The sequence below is a fragment of the Zingiber officinale genome, chromosome 6B, assembly GCF_018446385.1.
Source record: "Zingiber officinale cultivar Zhangliang chromosome 6B, Zo_v1.1, whole genome shotgun sequence".
Classification (NCBI taxonomy): Eukaryota; Viridiplantae; Streptophyta; class Magnoliopsida; order Zingiberales; family Zingiberaceae; genus Zingiber; species Zingiber officinale.
Genome location: NC_055996.1, coordinates 130,284,072 through 130,303,058, shown reverse-complemented (window position 1 = coordinate 130,303,058; position 18,987 = coordinate 130,284,072). Strand labels below are relative to the sequence as shown.

The window sequence follows — 18,987 nt, the reverse complement described above, 5'->3', positions numbered from 1 at the left end:
TATATGATAATCTCAAATCCATGAATAATATTAATCTGTGATTAGATTTTTAAAGCAGGGATAGTTTAATTTGCAAATCAGCTTGGAGTCATATTTCGAGGACAGATCTTCTGGACCGTAATTTGTAGATCAGGGAATGATCCATTATTATAGACCATTAATTTAGATAGACCCTATTAACTTAAAAATGACCTCTATCTAAATCAATGATTCTCATACACTGGATCATCCTCTGATCCGTAAATTACGGATCAGAGGATCCCTAGTACCATATTTCAATGATCCAATTTTATAAAAGGTAGATAGCTTTAAATCAATGGGTGCTAATTTAAAATTTGTAAATCAATTTGTATTTTAATAACTACCAAACTAGACGTACTTACAAAATGTTTTTTTTTTTTTTGTAAAAAGTAAATTCTTTTACGTCTTTTAATAGAAAGAATTACCAAAAGCATGTTTTACTAAGATGTCTAATAATCAAATTATAAAATTTAAAAATAAATTAATTAAATTATACTTTCTCCTCTCTTTTTTTTTAACCTTTTGACATTTAAATAAAGAAATAAATTTGACGTCAATCAGAATAAATACTTGGGGTTTGGCCGTTTGGGTATCTCTCCCCAAAGCCATCGTCGAACTTTCCCCCAAAGCCCGAAACCCTAAAACCGCAACGATCTTCGAAGGATTTACTGTTATTGACTTCTTGTTTGTGCTTGACGCTTGCCCATCTATGGCTTCCGCTGCTTGCAATGTTGGGAGCTCGTTGAGGTTTCCGGCCAGTGAACCTGGTCGGCATCTTGTTTGCGGTGGTTCGGCTTCTTCGCTTTGCTTCCGGAGTTATCGGGCTTGGGGTACGATATTTGCCTCCACCGGCTGTGCTCAGGGATCGCCTACATCGTTGCCTCGGTGGAACTTCGTCGTTAGGGCTTCGGTTGCCGATGAATCTGATGATATTTCCGGTACGCGCGGTGGCAACGGAAGCTCGAATTGTTTCGGTGAGAAACTGCAATTTTTTGCCCTTTTGATCGATTGCTTGTGGTTTTTCTGACGATGTGTGTTTTAGAGCAACCTTTTGATGCTATAGGAAGCGGTGGAATATATGAAACGAGGTTAATTTGTTACATTACTATGCATTTGAGTTGTAAGGAAATTTTTTGCATAGTGAATTGGTCCTAATATCAAAATTTTCCTGACTACTTTGTACCAGTCAAACTCGCTTCTCTGGAATATCTTATAAGACTTTGGTTTTGATCTCATTATCTTTAAGTTACTTAACGCCAATATGTTATAGTTTTGCTTAGATGATCAATCGAGTCAAACAATTTCAGAATCACATTTATAACTAGATTTAGTGCTTCCGACCATGTAGTTCTAGTGCCCACAACAAGTATGCCCATTTGATGCCATTTATACCACAAATTTTGTAGACGTAATTCTTGCTGTTATTACTAAGTAATCTATGAATTTTCAGTGAAGAGCTCTCTGTCTGGAACTAAAATGAGCAAATCACTAAGGAAGATATAGCAAAGAGCCACCTCCACTTTCTATCATTTTAGTGAGAGACGTAGAATTGCCCCCCCCAAGGCTTGGTGTGGTGGTAAGAGACCGGGCGCATTTCCAAACAACCCATGTTCAAGTCATCACAGTCAATAATGTCTGACTATTTATTTCATAATTATCAATATTTTCCTGTTTTTCCGGTTAACATAAGTCAGTCATGCATGTGATTTGACTTGTTGTTGGTTTGTTTGAATTTATGTTGAAGCATTATCTCATTCATGTTATTTTATTCATACTCATAGCATTTATCTTGCTTTATATTTCAGAAGATTGAATCTTAATTTTATATTTCTTGGTTAGAGGATAGAGTGGTGGTTCTTGTCATTGGTGGCGGTGGAAGGGAACATGCACTTTGCTATGCCTTGCAGCGATCTCCATCCTGTGATGTAGTTTTCTGTGCCCCAGGTAATGCTGGAATTTCCCAGTCTGGGAATGCCACCTGCATACCAGACCTAAACATTCTTGATAGCAAAGCAGTGATTTCCTTTTGCCAAAGATGGGGTGTTGGATTGGTGGTTGTTGGTCCCGAAGCTCCTCTAGTGGTTGGTCTTGCTGATGATCTTGTCAAGGTTGGGATCCCTACTTTTGGCCCATCAGCAAAAGCTGCAGCACTAGAAGGATCGAAAGATTTCATGAAGAAGTTATGTGATAAATATGACATCCCTACAGCAAAGGTTTGTTAATCATTTTTTCTCACATTGTTATGAAAATCCTAATTTGTTATTTTTGAAATTTCTCATTTGATGTTCCGTATGTTGTTTTTTTTAATTATCTAAATACATCTGTGTATTACATGCGCTAAATTTGCATTGAGGGTAGCATAGAATTATTATGTACATAGAGCTGATTTTAAATTTTTAAACTGTTATGTCTGTCTCTAATTTCGTCCTAAAAGAAAATCATGCAATTTTTTTTTGTTGAAATGAAAGCAAGGAATTTCTCATCTTTGGTGAGAATTAGTTTCTCTGTCAATTTAGATCTTTCTACCTGTTGATTTTTTTAATTTACATGTTTGCTCATCCATACAGTATCAAACTTTTATCAATCCTTCCTTTGCAAAACAATATGTAAAGGAGCAAGGTGCACCTATTGTTGTGAAGGCAGATGGGTTGGCTGCTGGGAAGGGAGTGATTGTGGCCATGAGTTTAGAGGAGGCATATGAAGCCATCGATTCTATGCTTGTTGATGGTGCATTTGGTTCTGCTGGTTCACAAGTTATCATAGAAGAATTTCTTGAAGGAGAGGAAGCTTCTTTCTTTGCTCTTGTAGATGGTGAGACTGCCATACCTCTTGAATCTGCCCAGGATCACAAAAGGATTGGAGATGGTGACACTGGACCAAATACAGGTGGAATGGGTGCATACTCCCCTGCACCAATACTCACAAAAGAGCTCGAGTCTATTGTTATGGATTCAATAATCCTTCCAACAGTGAAGGGAATGGAAGCCGAGGGTCACAAATTTATTGGGGTACTTTATGCTGGACTCATGATCGAGAAAAAAACAGGAATGCCTAAACTCATCGAGTACAATGTGCGGTTTGGGGATCCAGAATGTCAGGTTAGTATTGTTGTATTTGAAGTAAAATATTTAGGAAAACATTTTTGTAATATAAACTTTCAATTCATCTCTACCCATCTATATTATATTAGAATGAGATCATTGCTAAGATGTTGAACTCTATTTATTTTTTTAAAGACATGAGATGGTTGAAATCATGTTCTAGCAACTAAACATAACTAATAGTTGATCACATGCATTTTATAAGGTTCAATTCTTATGATATTTCGTTGGCTATATTGGTTCTTGAGCTAACAAGTTGACCACACGTGACTTCAATTTATTTTTCCTTTTTTTTGATAAACAGGTTCTAATGATGCGTTTGGAGTCTGATCTGGCACAAGTTTTACTTGCAGCTTGCAGGGGAGAATTGGGCAGTGTTTCATTAGAGTGGTCACCTGGATCAGCAATGGTGGTGGTAATGGCTAGCAAAGGTTATCCTGGATCCTACAAGAAAGGAACCAAGATAAGAAACCTTGAAGAGGCAGAAATGCTTTCACCTGCAGTTCAGATCTTTCATGCTGGCACTGATATAGACCCAGATGGCAATTTCATTGCTGTTAGTGGTCGTGTCCTTGGGGTTACCGCCAGGGGCAAAGATCTTGAAGAAGCTAGAGAAAGAGTTTACGATGCTGTGGAAGCAGTGGATTGGCCTGAAGGATTCTTTCGCCATGACATTGGCTGGAGAGCACTTCACGTCAAGCAATTTACCTACAATCTGTGATAGGGTTTTCCTATACATGGAGAGATCAAACCTTGTGGCCTTGCGGTATTAAAAATTCAAACTGCAGCTTCTTTAGATAGAAGGATTTGGAAGCTTCGATGAATCATCTCTAATGTTGAATATCCCTGTATATTTTATAGTATGTAAAATTAAATTTTCTCTTGGATTTTTATTGCCATTTTGACAGGATCCATTTTCACTGTCCATTGAAAAAAAATTGAAAGCTATAATTTGATGTGCTGGTTTCAGTGAGAGCTTATTTATGTACATTTAATAAATATAAGATTAATTAAATGAATAAATTTGGATAAATGGTTAAATTAATTGAACACGTTTTAAGATTTAGCTTGTTAATGTTTTTAAATAATATTTATCAATAAAATCTTTATTAACATGTTAAATAAATAAATAAAAAATTTAAAATGAATAAGTTCATATTACCAAGATCAATAACCATATAACAAAAACTATAGTGTTGTCCCGATGAGAGCCTGTTTGATTGGCTTAACAAAAATTATAGTGTTGTCCCGATGAGAGCCTGTTTGATCGGCTTAGCGGATTGAGAGAGAACGAGCAACAGATCCTCGTGAGAGTTTGTGAGAGCCGGGGAATGGGATCCTTCAAGAGTCTGTCCGATTGGCTTGGCTGATCAGGAGAGATGGGGAGTAGACTTCCATGAGCGTCCGGCATAATTGGGGAGTAGAACTTTTTGAGAGTCTGTCCGATCGGCAAAGAACAGGGAGCAAATCCCCGTGAATATCCGACAGAGCCGGCGGTGGGCCCCTTTGAGAACCTGTCTGATCAGTTTGGTCAATCGGGAGAGAACGATGAATAGACCTCGTGGTGTCTGATAGAGCTGGGGAGTGGAGTCCTTTAAAAATTTGTCCGATCAACTTGGCCGATCGGTCAGGCAGGTGCTTGACGGGGCTGCGGAGATCAGGGTGGTGTGCGTGGTCGGAAGCGAGACATTGTGCGAGGATGTGAGGGCTGCGATTGAGGCGAGCGAGGGGGTATTCGCGACGCAGTATGAGGAGACTTCGATACTGGTGGCAAAAGGTAAATACGCTCGCCCCCAGCGCCCCCGCCTACCCGTCCCAGGGCCAACTCGGAGGAGGTAAATCACGGGCGGCTACTAGCCTTTGGAATAGTAACTAACACATAAGGGAGACATTTACCTCGGTTTTGCCGAGATTCGAACCCCAGACCTCATGGTGGCAACACTTCATGCGCTAGCCACTAGACCCATCCGAGGGGACAAATCTGTATGGATAAATTTTTTATAGTGACCGACACCACCGCCGAAACGGCCCCTTATTGGAATCCCCCGAAGGGATTTTTAGGTGAACAATATCACTTAATTGATAAGAGTCTGCGCAGAAGGGTGCTCAAACCTGGCACCTCAATAAAGGGTACAACGTCATAACCAGAGCACCCCTGATTCGATTGTTTAAAGAGTCTACGCAGGGGGTGCTCGAACTTGGCACCTCAGTCCAGTATCGAGGAGACTTCGATACTGGATCTTACAAGAGGTGGTTCGGACGGAGGGATGGAATCGTGGATGAGTTCATTTGGTATCGAATGCGGATCCCGGAGATGGAACGACTTCTACAGCGAACCCTGGCCGAAATTGTATTGTGCCCTTAGGTTAGGTGTGTCCCAATTAGAGTCATTTCGCCTCCTCTTATCCAATAAAAATGTTCTTTTTCTTCCCTTTTGAGATTATCAACTTAGATCGGTCATGATTTACAGTCAATTCAGCAGCCTCCTAAAATCTGAGTTCCTTCATGATTTATAGTCAACCTTTTCTAATTTCTCACTAGGATACGGTGCCTCGTATTGTTGTTTCCCAAAAAACTTGTAGCTGCGGAAATCTAATAGCAGTTTATTATACAGCCAAGACACTGTGCCTTTGTTAGTTTCTTAAAAAAAAGGGGAAAAAAAAAAGGAACGCTTCGCTAGTTGTTTATTGGTTCATGACAGATATCAAAAGTTCTTACTTGTAAGATTTGAATTTGTTAGGGAGTTTTAACAGAAGAATGCTAGAAAGATGCAATTTCCTTCACTGAATTATTTCTCAAATTCTCGTTATAGTGTTAAAAGCCACATTGCAACCGTAATGCCTTTTGTTACTTGTTTGCATATCTAAGCATGCCAAGTAGCTCTTTAAACTTGGATTGGAGAGCTTTGGTGAAGATTTTGCAAATTGCTCATATTTCATTCAATTGGTCTGCTGTATATTCTTTGTTGTTAGCAAATGTGTATTGTTTAACTTAATTTGGTGTAGGCGTACATTGCCTTAGGTTGGAGGAGCTGCTAAAATGTGATATGGCATGAAAAACACTGCTAGGCTTCAACTGGATTTCTTTCTTCAGCCAATATGAAGTTTATAGATGTTGGAACCTCAAAATTATTTTTGGTGTGATAAACCAAGTTAGGTTAGGTCTTGTTTTGGTTTAATCCCTTGTGTCTAAGTGTGCACGAGCACAGGAAGTCGAGCGGAAAACGCGACTAGCGAGAAGGACAACACGGGAGAGAGCCAATGGACTCGGTGCGTCCGAGGGACGAGGTGCCGTGGAAGAGTACACCGATGGAAGAAAAGAACGTACGCAACGTTCGAGGGACGAGAAGTCGGGGAGGAAGGCTGCTCGAGGACTTCAGTTTGTCGCAATCACCTAGATGATCGGAGCAACAAAAGAGTGAAAGGAGCTGGAGAACACTTCTAGAGGCGCCCTCAACAAGGTGTTGAAGGTGCCTCCAAAGCGAGCCAGCACCTCCGCCACCTTCAGGCGGAGGGCACCCTCCATGCCTTGAGAGGCACCCTCCACATGGAAGGCAGGGCATGGAGGGCGCCCTCGACCTGGCCAAAGTGACCGTTCACAACGGATAAAGTTTTATCCGCTGCCGCCTCGCTGGAGACACCCTCCATACCCTTGGGAGGTGCCCTCGAGCTATGGATAGAGTTTTCATGAGCTATAAAAAGGTCTCTAGAGCTAGGAAATAGAAGATCAACTCTTGTATCAACTTCCTAGCAATAGTCTGAGCGTTCAAAGATTGTAAGAGCTTTCTCCAGCTACACAAAGGAGTTTTTTTCTAGTGTTGTCATTGTCTTGGATTAATAACCACCCCGGTTGTAACTGTTGGTGCAACCTTAGGTCAAGGTTGACCTGGTTGACCTGACTCGAGTTGTATTTTGATGTTTGACTTAGGAAGATTGTTGGTGCAACCTTAGGTCAAGGTTGACCTAGTTGAGTTGTATTTTGATGTTTGACACTCGTGGAAAAGTTGTATTCTTGATATGGGACAAGAATAGATGTTTGGGAGATTATTGGTGCAACCGTAGGTCAAGGTTGACCTGGTTGACCTGATTCGGGAAAGAGTCCAAGTATGGAGACTTGGCAACGGAAAAGTCCAAGCAGGGAACTTGGCACTGGAAAAGTCCAAGCAGGGAGCTTGGCACGCGAAAAGTCCAAGTGTGGAGACTTGGCACGGGAAAAGTCCAAGTATGGAGACTTGGCACTGGAAAAGTCCAAGTATGGAGACTTGGCACGGAGAAGTCCAAGCAGGGAGCTTGGCACGAGGGAAAGTCCTAACGGGATGTTAGGCAGGTTGGAAAGTCCGGTGAGTGAAGGCAGGCGGTGGGAAAGTCCTAACTGGATGTTAGGCGGTGTAGAAAGTCACAGTGAGTGAAGCCGAGCGGTGGGAAAGTCCTGGTGGGATGTTAGGCTGAAAAGTCCAGTGAGTGAAGCCAGGTGAGAAAGTCCTAAGCGGGATGTTAGGCGTGTGGAAATCCAGTGAGTGAAGCCGGTGAAAGTCCGTGAGTGAAGCCGAGCAAGGAAAATTCATATGGATCGGGATGATCGGACATCGGTGTTGAGGAACGTCCAAGTAGGTCAAAGGATTGACCGGACACTTGGCGGGGAATTCTAGCAGGTCGAGGGAGTGACCAGATGCTAGGAATGAAGTACCAACAGGTCGAGGTTGACCGAATGTTGGTTTGGAAGGCTTGGGACTTGGTTTGGGCAAAAACCAAGTCACTAGTTATCTGATCGGTCTGGTGACCGATCAGTGTGCTACTGATCGGTATCTGATCGGTCTGCAGACCGATCAGAAGGTGATCAGTAGCCGCGAGAAAGACGTCTGATCGGTCTGTGGACCGATCAGGAGCTTCCCTGATCGGTCGTGGCGACCGATCAGGAGACGATGTCGCGGAAGGAAGAGCTTCAAAGCCAAGAGTTGGGATCGGTCTGTGGACCGATCCAGCTGTGGCCTGATCGGTCCACAGACCGATCAGAGTACGCACAGAATGTTTCTGTGCACTGACTGATCGGTCTGGGGACCGATCAGCGCAGGGCCTGATCGGTCCACAGACCGATCAGGGTTCTAACCGTTGCAACGCAACGGCTAGTTTTTTCGCAGGTATAAAGGAGACGAGGGCATCTTCTGTGCTACTGCTTCTTCCTCTTCTCTTCTGCTATAGAGCTGCTGTTCTGGTGCTTGAGCTTTGTTGAGCTCTTCTTCGCAAGCTTCGCGTGAGCTTCTTCCTTCGGCTGGGACTCCGACTGAGCTGCTGCTGTGGTTGGCGTCTGAGAAGCTGTTGCTTCTTCAACAGTCGACAAGAAGGCAAGGGTTGCTTACATTTGCTGTGTATTTACTTCTTGCTTCTCTTGTATTTGTACTCCTTATCTTGCTGTTGCAAGAAGTAGTTGTGGCGAGGTTTCTCCACCCATAAGGAGCTCATATTTAGCCGGTTCTCCGGGGACTCATCCACCGACGGATTGGTAGGCTTCGTCCACCTTACGGACACGCCGAGGAGTAGGAGTTCATCTCCGAACCTCGTTACATCGGTTTGTTTTTCTTCTCCTTAGTTTCTTCCTTGTATTTCCGCTGCGACTAACCCTAACTGTAGGAAGAACGCGAGAATTTGGGGCGGCTATTCACACCCCCCCTCTCTAGCCGAGTACGAACGATCCTAACAAGTGGTATCAGAGCGAGGCCGCTCTTCGACGGATCAACACCCGGGGGAGCACGGGCTAGAGATGGATCTCTATGGAGAAGATGTCACGATTCAACCCTTCTACGAGTCTCACGACAACTTCACATATTGGAAGGTAAGGATGATGTATTTTCTTAGGACTAATATGTTAAATTGGTTTTGTGTACAAGAAGGGTTTTTCCCTCCGATGGATGAGGAAGGAAAACCTATCAAGAAGAAGGAGTGGACGAAAGAGCAAATCCAACAATCCGAAATCAATGACGAGGTAACAAAAATCATTGAATTTGCTTTACCTAATAATGTTTTGTGCAAGATAGATAGGTACAACAACGCCAAGGAATTGTGGAACAATTTGGCAAAATTCCATGAAGAGGAGCCTAGTGAGCCAAGTAGCTCACATCATGGAGGAAGCGAATTGGGAGTTGAGGGCTACTCAACATCCAAGGAAGAAGAGGAGGAGAGCTCTTGTTCAAGATCGGAGCAAGAAGAGGCATCTACCTCCGGAAGGGATGAAGAAGAAAGCTCATCCACATCCACAACCCTAGGTAACTCAAACACTATGATTTCAAGCAAATTACACATAATGTGTTTTGAGTGTAGGAAGTTTGGGCACTACAAGAGTAAGTGTCCAAAGAGGGTTAGAAAGACTCCACCGGCACCAAAGGTCAAGGAAGCCGGAGTCCCGACATGCAAGAGCAAGAAGCACGTGGTGTGCTTCCAATGCAAGCAACGGGGACACTATAGGAGTCAATGTCCAAGGGGGAGGCAATCTCACAAGGACAAGAGGCCAAACACATGTAAAGGGGAGCTAAGGCAAACCCTAAGGTAACATTTAAAGCTCATTCTTGCAATTCTAGTAGGATGCATGCTAGTAGTCTTATTGCCATTGTCAATAATGATAAGCATGTTAACACTAGAAATCGATACATGTGCTTAGGAGCCAAGCATGTTAGCCTAGATAAGAACAATTCTAGAAATGCTAACCCTAGAATTAACTCATCTAAGGCTAAGGAAAATCTAGATAGAAATCCCAAATCATCTAGACACATGCCTAGGAATACCTCAAAGAAAAATGATAAATCAAAACTTGAGGTATTAGAGAAAGAAAATCAAGTCTTGAGGTCAAGACTTGACTCTCTAGAAAAGGCTCTTAAGGATTTGACTCTAGGGTCTAGGGGTCAAAAACCCAAGTCCAAGGACAAGAAAAGTTTGGGTCACAAACCTAAGTCCCAATTGGTCAAGCCCACTTATCATAATGTTTCATTCGATTATGGAACAAAACCTAGGGCTAGGAAGACCATTACCAAGGTCACAAGGGGAGTCACCCCTATAGTTGACCTTGATGAGACCCAAATGACCAAGGCTTTAAAGCCTAAGAGGGTCATTAGGAGGGTTGCTAGGGAAGTTATCCCTAGTGAATATTTAGTGAACCCAATGAGCTCTAATAGGTATTGGGTTCATAGGAGCATCTTCTCTACCCCATAGATGGGTTAGAGAGTGTCAACTCCGATTAGAAGGGTAGTTAACCCAACTTTGAGGAAATTGACACTCAAGGAGCATTTTCAAGGTTTTGAGAACTTTTGAAAATGAAATGGAATTATCATTTACTCCTTTGAAGAGTTAAATGTGCCTAAAGATTGGAAATTTCATTTTTAATCTCAATTGGCATAATTTGGGAAAATCTAGAGAACTCTCGAGAAAAAAAAAATGAAGCATGCCAAGTCTTGAGGATAAATTTGATCTTTAAGTGACATGAATTAATCTAGAGTTCAAGAAGTGTCAAAATTAGGATTTTGGCATTTTGGGGCAATCTAGGATTAAATTTGAAGTTAGCCAAGTGGTTAAGGATACTTAGATAGGTAATCTAGGTATATTTATTTATGCTAAATCTTGTCATGATTGTTTGCCCTCACATGTCATGACATCATGTTTAGTTTTATTATCATTTGAAATGTCATGATAATGCTCAGGCTAGTTTTTATGTCATGTTTATTTAAGTTTCAAACTTTATGCCATGACATCATGACATTGGCACATGTTTTCATTTATGATACCATTTTATGCCATGTCATCATCTCTTGCATTAATAATCAATTGAATTGATTTAAGGATGAAAAACACAGTTTGATATTGAGATCAAATTTGTGTTTAGAAAATGCATGAGACCTTAGTCTAAGATACCTAAACCCATATCTCACATCAAAATTGCCATGAATGTGTTTGATACACTTTAGATGTGTGTGAGATATTAGGATCATGAATTAGGATCAAGGTGCATAGTTCTTGTACCTAGATGAGCCTAATTCAAGAAATGGAGGATCATAGGGAAAGCTTGTGTACAAGTCATGTACATTTAGCCCTAAGATTATGGTCCTAAATTAAAAGGTTTAAAATCATTTTGAAATTGATTTGGAAAACCTTGATGAAGCCATCTTAGTGATTGCATTCATCATTGAACATTGTGATACAAAGTTGAGTTAAACTTGAACTATTTCAAAGTTTTTGAACTTTGTATCAAGATTAGAAAATGGAAGTTATTTTCATTGAAAACTATTTTTCCATGATAGTATATGTTATGAGGAATGTATCCTCAAAATTTCACAATTTTTCAAATTTTCTGGAATTTTCTAGGAGTTTCTGAATTTTGGGAAGGAAATTTCAGAAATCTGTTCAGTCTGGATCGGTCCGGGACCGATCCGGAAATCTGATCGGTGCGGGACCGATCCGGTGTAAGATCCAGAGCTTGGTGCGATCGGTGAAGGCTGATCGGTCGGTGACCGATCGGTGATCGATGCGATCGATGAAGCTCGGATCGGTGCGGGACCGATCCGGGTTTTGATCGGTCTTAGGACCGATCGGTGCGTCAGTTTCGATTTTCAGCAGTGTCTGAAATTTCAGTTTTGGGAGTTGAGTTTCGGGTTTCTAAAGGTTTGAAACTCTCAAGACAATGTTGGTGCAATGGTCAAGGGAGTTGACCTTTAGGGGAGTTTTACCTAATTGTCAAGGGGAGTTGACTCTTAGGGGGAGTTTTTACTCCTTAAGACTTTTGAGGATTAGTGACATAGGATTGTCACTAAGTTGATTGTTGAGTTTAGTATCAAGGGGGAAATTAAGAGTTTCAATGAAAGGTATGGGACTTTCATTAGGAAAAACTCTTAACCTTGATTCTCTCTTTTTGATGTGTGTCAAAAAGGGGGAGAGCGTTGGAGAATGGGAAAATGTTCTAGATAATGTTCAAGGAAGAACATTGAAGAACATTGAGAAACCTAAGTTAGGTTATCGGATTAACCTAACTTGATTATGGTTTTGTCAAACATCAAAAAGGGGGAGATTGTTGGTGCAACCTTAGGTCAAGGTTGACCTGGTTGACCTGACTCGAGTTGTATTTTGATGTTTGACTTAGGAAGATTGTTGGTGCAACCTTAGGTCAAGGTTGACCTAGTTGAGTTGTATTTTGATGTTTGACACTCGTGGAAGAGTTGTATTCTTGATATGGGACAAGAATAGATGTTTGGGAGATTATTGGTGCAACCGTAGGTCAAGGTTGACCTGGTTGACCTGATTCGGGAAAGAGTCCAAGTATGGAGACTTGGCAACGGAAAAGTCCAAGCAGGGAACTTGGCACTGGAAAAGTCCAAGCAGGGAGCTTGGCACGCGAAAAGTCCAAGTGTGGAGACTTGGCACGGGAAAAGTCCAAGTATGGAGACTTGGCACTAGAAAAGTCCAAGTATGGAGACTTGGCACTAGAAAAGTCCAAGTTTAGAGACTTGGCACGGAGAAGTCCAAGCAGGGAGCTTGGCACGAGGGAAAGTCCTAACTGGGATGTTAGGCAGGTTGGAAAGTCCTGGTGAGTGAAGCCAGGCAGTGGGAAAGTCCTAACTGGGATGTTAGGCGGTGTGGAAAGTCCCGTGAGTGAAGTTGGGAAAGTCCTAAGCTGGATGTTAGGCGGTTGGAAAGTCCCTGGTGAGTGAAAGGCGGTGAGAAAGTCCTAAGCGGGATGTTAGGCGGTGTGGAAATCCTGGTGAGTGAAGCCGGTGAAAGTCCGGGTGAGTGAAGCCGGGCGAGGGAAAATCCAGATGGATCGGGATGATCGGATCAGGGTTGAGAAAGTCCAAGTAGGTCAAAGAGATTGACCGACACTTGGGAATTTAGCAGTCAAGGAGTGACCGGATGCTAGGAATGAAGTACCAACAGTCGAGGTTGACCTAATATTGGTTTGGAAGGCTTGGGACTTGGTTTGGGCAAAACCAAGTCACTAGTTATCTGATCGATCGTGACCGATCAAGAATCGATGTGCTCGATCGGTGTCGATCGGCGACCGATCGGTGATCGATGGCCGCGAGAAAGGCGCTGATCGGTGCGTGGATCGATCGGAGCTTCCCGATCGGTCGTGGTGACCGATCGAGACGGCATGTCGCGAAGGAAGAGCTTCAAAGCCAAGAGTTGGGATCGGTGCGTGGATCGATCCCTTTGATCGGTCCACGATCGATCGCTGCATCGTTTACGTACTGATCGGTCTAGGGACCGATCAGTCCAGGGCCTGATCGGTCCACAGACCGATCAGGGTTCTAGCCGTTGCAACGCAACGACTAGTTTCTTCGCTGTTTCTTCTTCGCAGGTATAAAGGAAACGAGGGCATCTTCTATGCTACTGCTTCTTCCTCTTCTCTTCTGCTACAGAGCTGCTGTTCTAGTGCTTGAGCTTTGTTGAGCTCTTCTTCGCTTCTTCCTTCGGCTGGGACTCCGACTGAGCTGCTGCTGTGGTTGGCGTCTGAGAAGCTGTTGCTTCTTCAACAGTCGACAAGAAGGCAAGGGTTGCTTACATTTGCTGTGTATTTACTTCTTGCTTCTCTTGTATTTGTACTCCTTATCTTGCTGTTGCAAGAAGTAGTTGTGGCGAGGTTTCTCCACCCATAAGGAGCTCATATTTAGCCGGTTCTCCGGGGACTCATCCACCGACGGATTGGTAGGCTTCGTCCACCTTACGGACACGCCGAGGAGTAGGAGTTCATCTCCGAACCTCGTTACATCGGTTTGTTTTTCTTCTCCTTAGTTTCTTCCTTGTATTTCCGCTGCGACTAACCCTAACTGTAGGAAGAACGCGAGAATTTGGGACGGCTATTCACACCCCCCCTCTCTAGCCGAGTACGAACGATCCTAACAGTAACCAAGTAAAATTCTGAGTCTCTTTCTTTATTTTTTATTATTTTATTTTTATGTTGTTGCTACTAATCTGATTCCAAAGTTTGAGAAAGGTCTTGATTTATTTTTTAGGATATTCAACCCCCCTTTTAGCCGGCCTACCCGAACCAACAAGAGGTATCAGAGCCAAGGACGCTTCAGGAGGAGCCGAACGAAGCACACGAGATGACCAAATCAAGCATCCATCCACCAAAATTCGATGGGGACTTCGCCAACTGGAAAAAGAAGCTAGAGGTATTTTTCAAGTCTAATTTTGATTTATTTTTGATAATGGAGGTTGGTTTTTCAACACTCGAAGGTAAAGATAAATTCCACTAGACAAAGAAGGAACAAGCCGACTTCGTGGCAAACGGCAAAGCAGAATTTCATCTGTAGAGCATCCAACCGCCACAAAAGTCAACCGAATCGGAGTTTACGAGTCCGCCAAGGAGCTTTGGGAAAAGTTCTTGGAACTTTACGAAGGAACCTCAGAGGCAAAATTTGTGAAACGGGACTTACTTCACAACAAGATCAGCAACCTCCGATTAGAAGAAGACAAGACTGTAGCACATCTTCACTCGAGGATCAAGGAGTTAATCACTAGACTATCGAATCTCGGAAAACAGGTAAGCAATCGAGATTCGCTAAGGTATGCACTTAATCCTTTCCCAAGAAATAAAGAATGGGCATCATTAGTGGATGCCTATTATATCTCTAAGGACCTAGAATCTGTTACTTTAGATGAATTATTCTCTACTTTGAAGTCCATGAAACAAGATATGCAGATTCAAAGAAGGAGCCAAAGCACAGTATTACTTTTAAAGAAAAAAAATGGATGAACAAGATTCAGAATCTTCCTTCGATGATGATGAAACAGTGCTAATGGTACGTAAGTTTAAAAAATTATTTAAATCTAAGCAATTTAATCAAGTGCAGGGTAGAAGAAGAAAGATAAAATGCTACCACTGAGATGAAGAAGAGCATGTAAAAGACAACTGCCCTAAATTGAAGAAGAAGGACAAAGGCAAAGATAAGAAGCCCATCCAAACAAACAAACACAAGACCCTAAAGGCGACGTGGGACGAAACGTCGTCCGAATCAGAGGTCAAAGCTTTCTCCAGACTTGCGTTGATGACAAGTCACCAAGAAGACGAACAAGAAGCAAGCTCGTCCGAAATGAGCATCGAGAGCATTAATGAAGGGGGAGCGTCGACAGAAAAAAGCAGCAATTCAGGGGGAATTACAGATAATGAGATTGACAAGGTAAGTAAGCTACAATTTTTGGCGCAACGGGCCGACAAGAGGGGAGGGGCGAATTGCCTGAAAAATAAGAAATACCCTCCTCGTTCTTTCAACTCTAAAAATGCAACAGTAAAATAATAAAATGACAGAAAATAGAGAAAAAACTCAAGAGATTGACTTGGTTACAACCTAGGTGGTTGTTAATCCAAGGCGGTTGAAAAGCTTAGAAACAATCTCCTTCTCTGAAGGCGGAGAAGCCTTTTACACACTAAGAAAGCTCAAACGTTGCTAGGAATTGAATATAAGAGTTGATTGATTATTTCCTAACTCCATGGGTCATTATATAGCTCCTGAAAATTTTATCTCAAGTGTTGAGGGTGCCTTCAAAGGGGTTGAGGGCGCCTCCAAGGGGATAAGCGGATAAAGTTTTATCCGCTTGCCAACGACCAATTTGGCTAGGTCGAGGGCGCCCTCAAGGGCATTGAGGGCACCCTCAATGCTATTGAGGGCACCCTCAATCTGATGAGGGCGGAGGCACCTCTAACGACTGTTGAGGGCGTCTCTAGTTGCTTTTCCAACATTTCTTTATCTTCACTTTAGCTTCCGAAGTCCCGATTGCTTGGGTGATAACGGCCAACCGAAATAGGGCTCACTCGAACCCAATTTCTAGCCTTCTCCTCGAGCAAGCTTCCACCCCGGCTTCATGTCCCTCGAACGTCACACACGTTCTTCTCGTTCATCGGTGTACTCTTCTGCAGCTCTTTCGTCCTTCAGACGCACCGAACCTGTCGGCTCCCTTCTCGTGTCATCCTTCTCGCTAGCTGCATCTTCCACTCGACTTCCTGCGCTCCTAAGCTCTTGCACACTTACACACAGGGGTCAATAACAAACAAGACCTAACCTAACTTTGTTGATCATATCAAAATAACCACGGGGTACAACAATCTCTCCCTTTCTGATGTGCATCAACTCAAGTTCAAGTTAGGTAAAAACAGACAAGTAATAAATGCAAATAAAACATTTAAGCAAAAATTTGCAATATAAGTAATTGCAACATTAAAATTGATAAAAAAAATTTATCAGATATCAGTAAAAAAAAATTAACTCCCCCTAGACTTGTATCTATCTCTCCTCCTTTGATCACATCAAAAAAAGGTGCAAATGGTCAAGTTTTAAAAACATTTTTCAAGTTAATTGAACATTTTCAAAACAGTTTTTTAAAAAAATGAAAATTTCTAATAATTGACAAGAATTTAAAAGCATTAAATTAATTTTCATGCTTATAAGTTTGTCAATTAAATATTCAATTCGATAATCGGCTTCCAGGCTGTGGCGAGACACTAGGCCTTCTTGGTTATTGGATCATAAACTACTTCTAGATAAAGCCTTTTAAGGAATAAAAACATTTAATTTCTCTGAAAGCCTAAATATAAGAGAATTTTTAATCTAAATAAGACTTGGGAACCCAATATAGGTTCCTTCCTACTGGATTAACTAAAAATTTGGGAGTACATAATTTTTGAAAATCTTTCTAAGTTGTCTCTAATGTTGTCTAATATACCAACTTAACTTTCCATAAACTCTAAGTTTTGATTTTTGAAAGTTGTTAGGTTTTAAGCATACATCAGTTTTCAGATTTTGAATTTGCATTTTGAAATTATTATTTTCTGTTTGTAAATTATCTAACAGTATTTTTAAATCAGCAATTTTTTTTTTATTTTACTAAGTCTTTTGTAAGAACTTTGATAAAATAAAAAGACTGTTTCGGGTTTAGAGTACGTACCTCACTTACCTCTATTTCTGATGCTCCCCTTCATCGTAGCTTTCTTCTGATGATTCTCCCCCTTCATCTATGCTCATCTCTGAGCTGGTTTCTTCTTCAATTTGATGGTTGGCCATCAATGCTAATCCCGAGAAGGCTTCAATTTCATATTCGGAGGACGACGTATCTAACCACGTGGTCTTCAGGGTATTGTACTTGGAGGATGTTGGCTTGTACTTTCCTTTCTCCTTTTCATTGTTCTTTTTCTTTATTTTTGGGCAATCATCCTTGATGTGTCATTCTTCATTGCAATTGTAGCAACATACCGTCCTTCTGTTGTGTTGATGATTTCTCGACTACGATCTAAATTTATTAGTCTTAATAAACTTATTGAACTTTCTTACCAATAGTGCCGCTTTAATTTCGTCGATCGACGCTTCAGAGTCGAGATCGTCCATCTTGGCTTGTAGGGCGACATTGAGATTTGACTTCTCTATTTGGTTAGGTTCTGTAATTCGAAACTTGTGAAGTTCAAAAGTAGAAAATAAGTTTCTAGCGTACTTACCTCAAAGTCCTTAGAAAATAACGCTGAGCAGATGGAACTCTACCTTTCCGTTGGCTACGAAATCGGCTTGCTCCTTCTTAGTCCAGTGGTATTCTTCCTTATCTTTCGGGACTGTAAAACCATATTTCATTATTAAAAGAATCTCAAAGTCAATTTTAAATAATACCTCCATTCGACGTTTCCATGTCGTGAAGTCCCCGTCGAACTTTGGGGGATGAATACTTGCACCGGCCATTGTCTTGATCTTTGTTGCTTCAGACGGCGATTATTCCTTCTGAGGCTGTCAGGCTCTGATACCACTTGTTGGCGCAGCGGGCCGATAAGAGGGGAGGGGTGAATTGCCTAAAAAATAAGAAATACCCTCCTCGTTCTTTCAACTCTAAAAATGCATCAGTAAAATAATAAAATGACAGAAAATAGAGAAAAGACTCAAGAGATTGACTTGGGTATAACCTAGGTGGTTTTTAATCCAAGGTGGTTGAAAAGCTCAGAAACAATCTCCTTCTCTGAAGGAGGAGAAGCCTTTTATACACTAAGAAAGCTCAAACGTTGCTAGGAATTGAATACAAGAGTTGATTGATTATTTTTTAACTCCAAGGGCCATTATATAGCTCCTGAAAATTCTATCTCGAGTGTTGAGGACGCCTTCAAAGGGGTTGAGGGAGCCTCCAAGGGGATAAGCGGATAAAGTTTTATCCGCTTGCCAACGCCCAATTTGGCCAGTCGAGGGCGCCCTCAATGCTATTGAGGGTTCCCTCAAAGTTGTTGAGGGCGGAGGCGCCTCCAATGACCGTTGAGGGTGCCTCCAGCTACTTTTCCAGCATTTCTTCATCTTCACTTTAGCTTCCGAAGTCTCGATTGCTTGGGTGATTGCGGCCAACCGAAATAGGGCTCACCCGAACCTAATTTCCAACCTTCTCCTCGAGTAGGCTTCCGCCCCAGGTTCTCGTCCCTCGAATGTCGCACATGTTCTTCTCGTCCACCGGTGTACTCTTCTGCAGCTCTTTCGTCATTCGGACCAACGAGCCCATCGGCTCTCTTCCCGTACCGTCCTTCTCACTAGCTGTGTTTTCCACTCGACTTCCTACACTCCTAAGTTTCTACACACTTAGACACAGGGGTCAATAACAAACAAGACCTAACCTAATTTGGTTGATCACATCAAAATAACCATGGGGTACACAACGATCTCTCCCGCCTAACAAATTATTTAAATTTGTGAAGTTATTAACTAAAGAGTGTTGCAAGTTAGAAAAAGACAACATAGATTTGAAAATACAATTGTCCAGAGCATATCCACTGGATTTATATGATAATCTAAAAATAGAAAATGATAAATTGAAAATAGAGATAGAATATTTGAAAAATCATGCATGTTCATACAATGAAAAATATTAAGAAA

The 18,987-nt window shown here is 41.9% G+C and overlaps 1 protein-coding gene across 1 annotated transcript; it reads left to right on the top strand.

The window, feature by feature from the left end:
• Positions 1 to 610: 610 nt before the first annotated feature.
• Positions 611 to 4,049, top strand: LOC121989520 (phosphoribosylamine--glycine ligase-like). The gene is made up of 4 exons (XM_042543620.1): positions 611 to 995; positions 1,861 to 2,234; positions 2,589 to 3,119; positions 3,427 to 4,049. The coding sequence occupies exons 1-4, from the start codon at positions 731 to 733 to the stop codon at positions 3,841 to 3,843; spliced, it is 1,587 nt and encodes a 528-aa protein (XP_042399554.1). The 5' UTR covers positions 611 to 730; the 3' UTR covers positions 3,844 to 4,049.
• Positions 4,050 to 18,987: the final 14,938 nt, after the last annotated feature.

Bases quoted from the DNA above. Each gene is read 5' to 3' on its own strand.
- LOC121989520 (XM_042543620.1), top strand. From the start codon at position 731: ATGGCTTCCGCTGCTTGCAATGTTGGGAGCTCGTTGAGGTTTCCGGCC. The intron at 2,235-2,588 runs GTTTGTTAATCA...TCATCCATACAG, and splicing joins ATGACATCCCTACAGCAAAG to TATCAAACTTTTATCAATCC. The intron at 3,120-3,426 runs GTTAGTATTGTT...TTTGATAAACAG, and splicing joins TTGGGGATCCAGAATGTCAG to GTTCTAATGATGCGTTTGGA.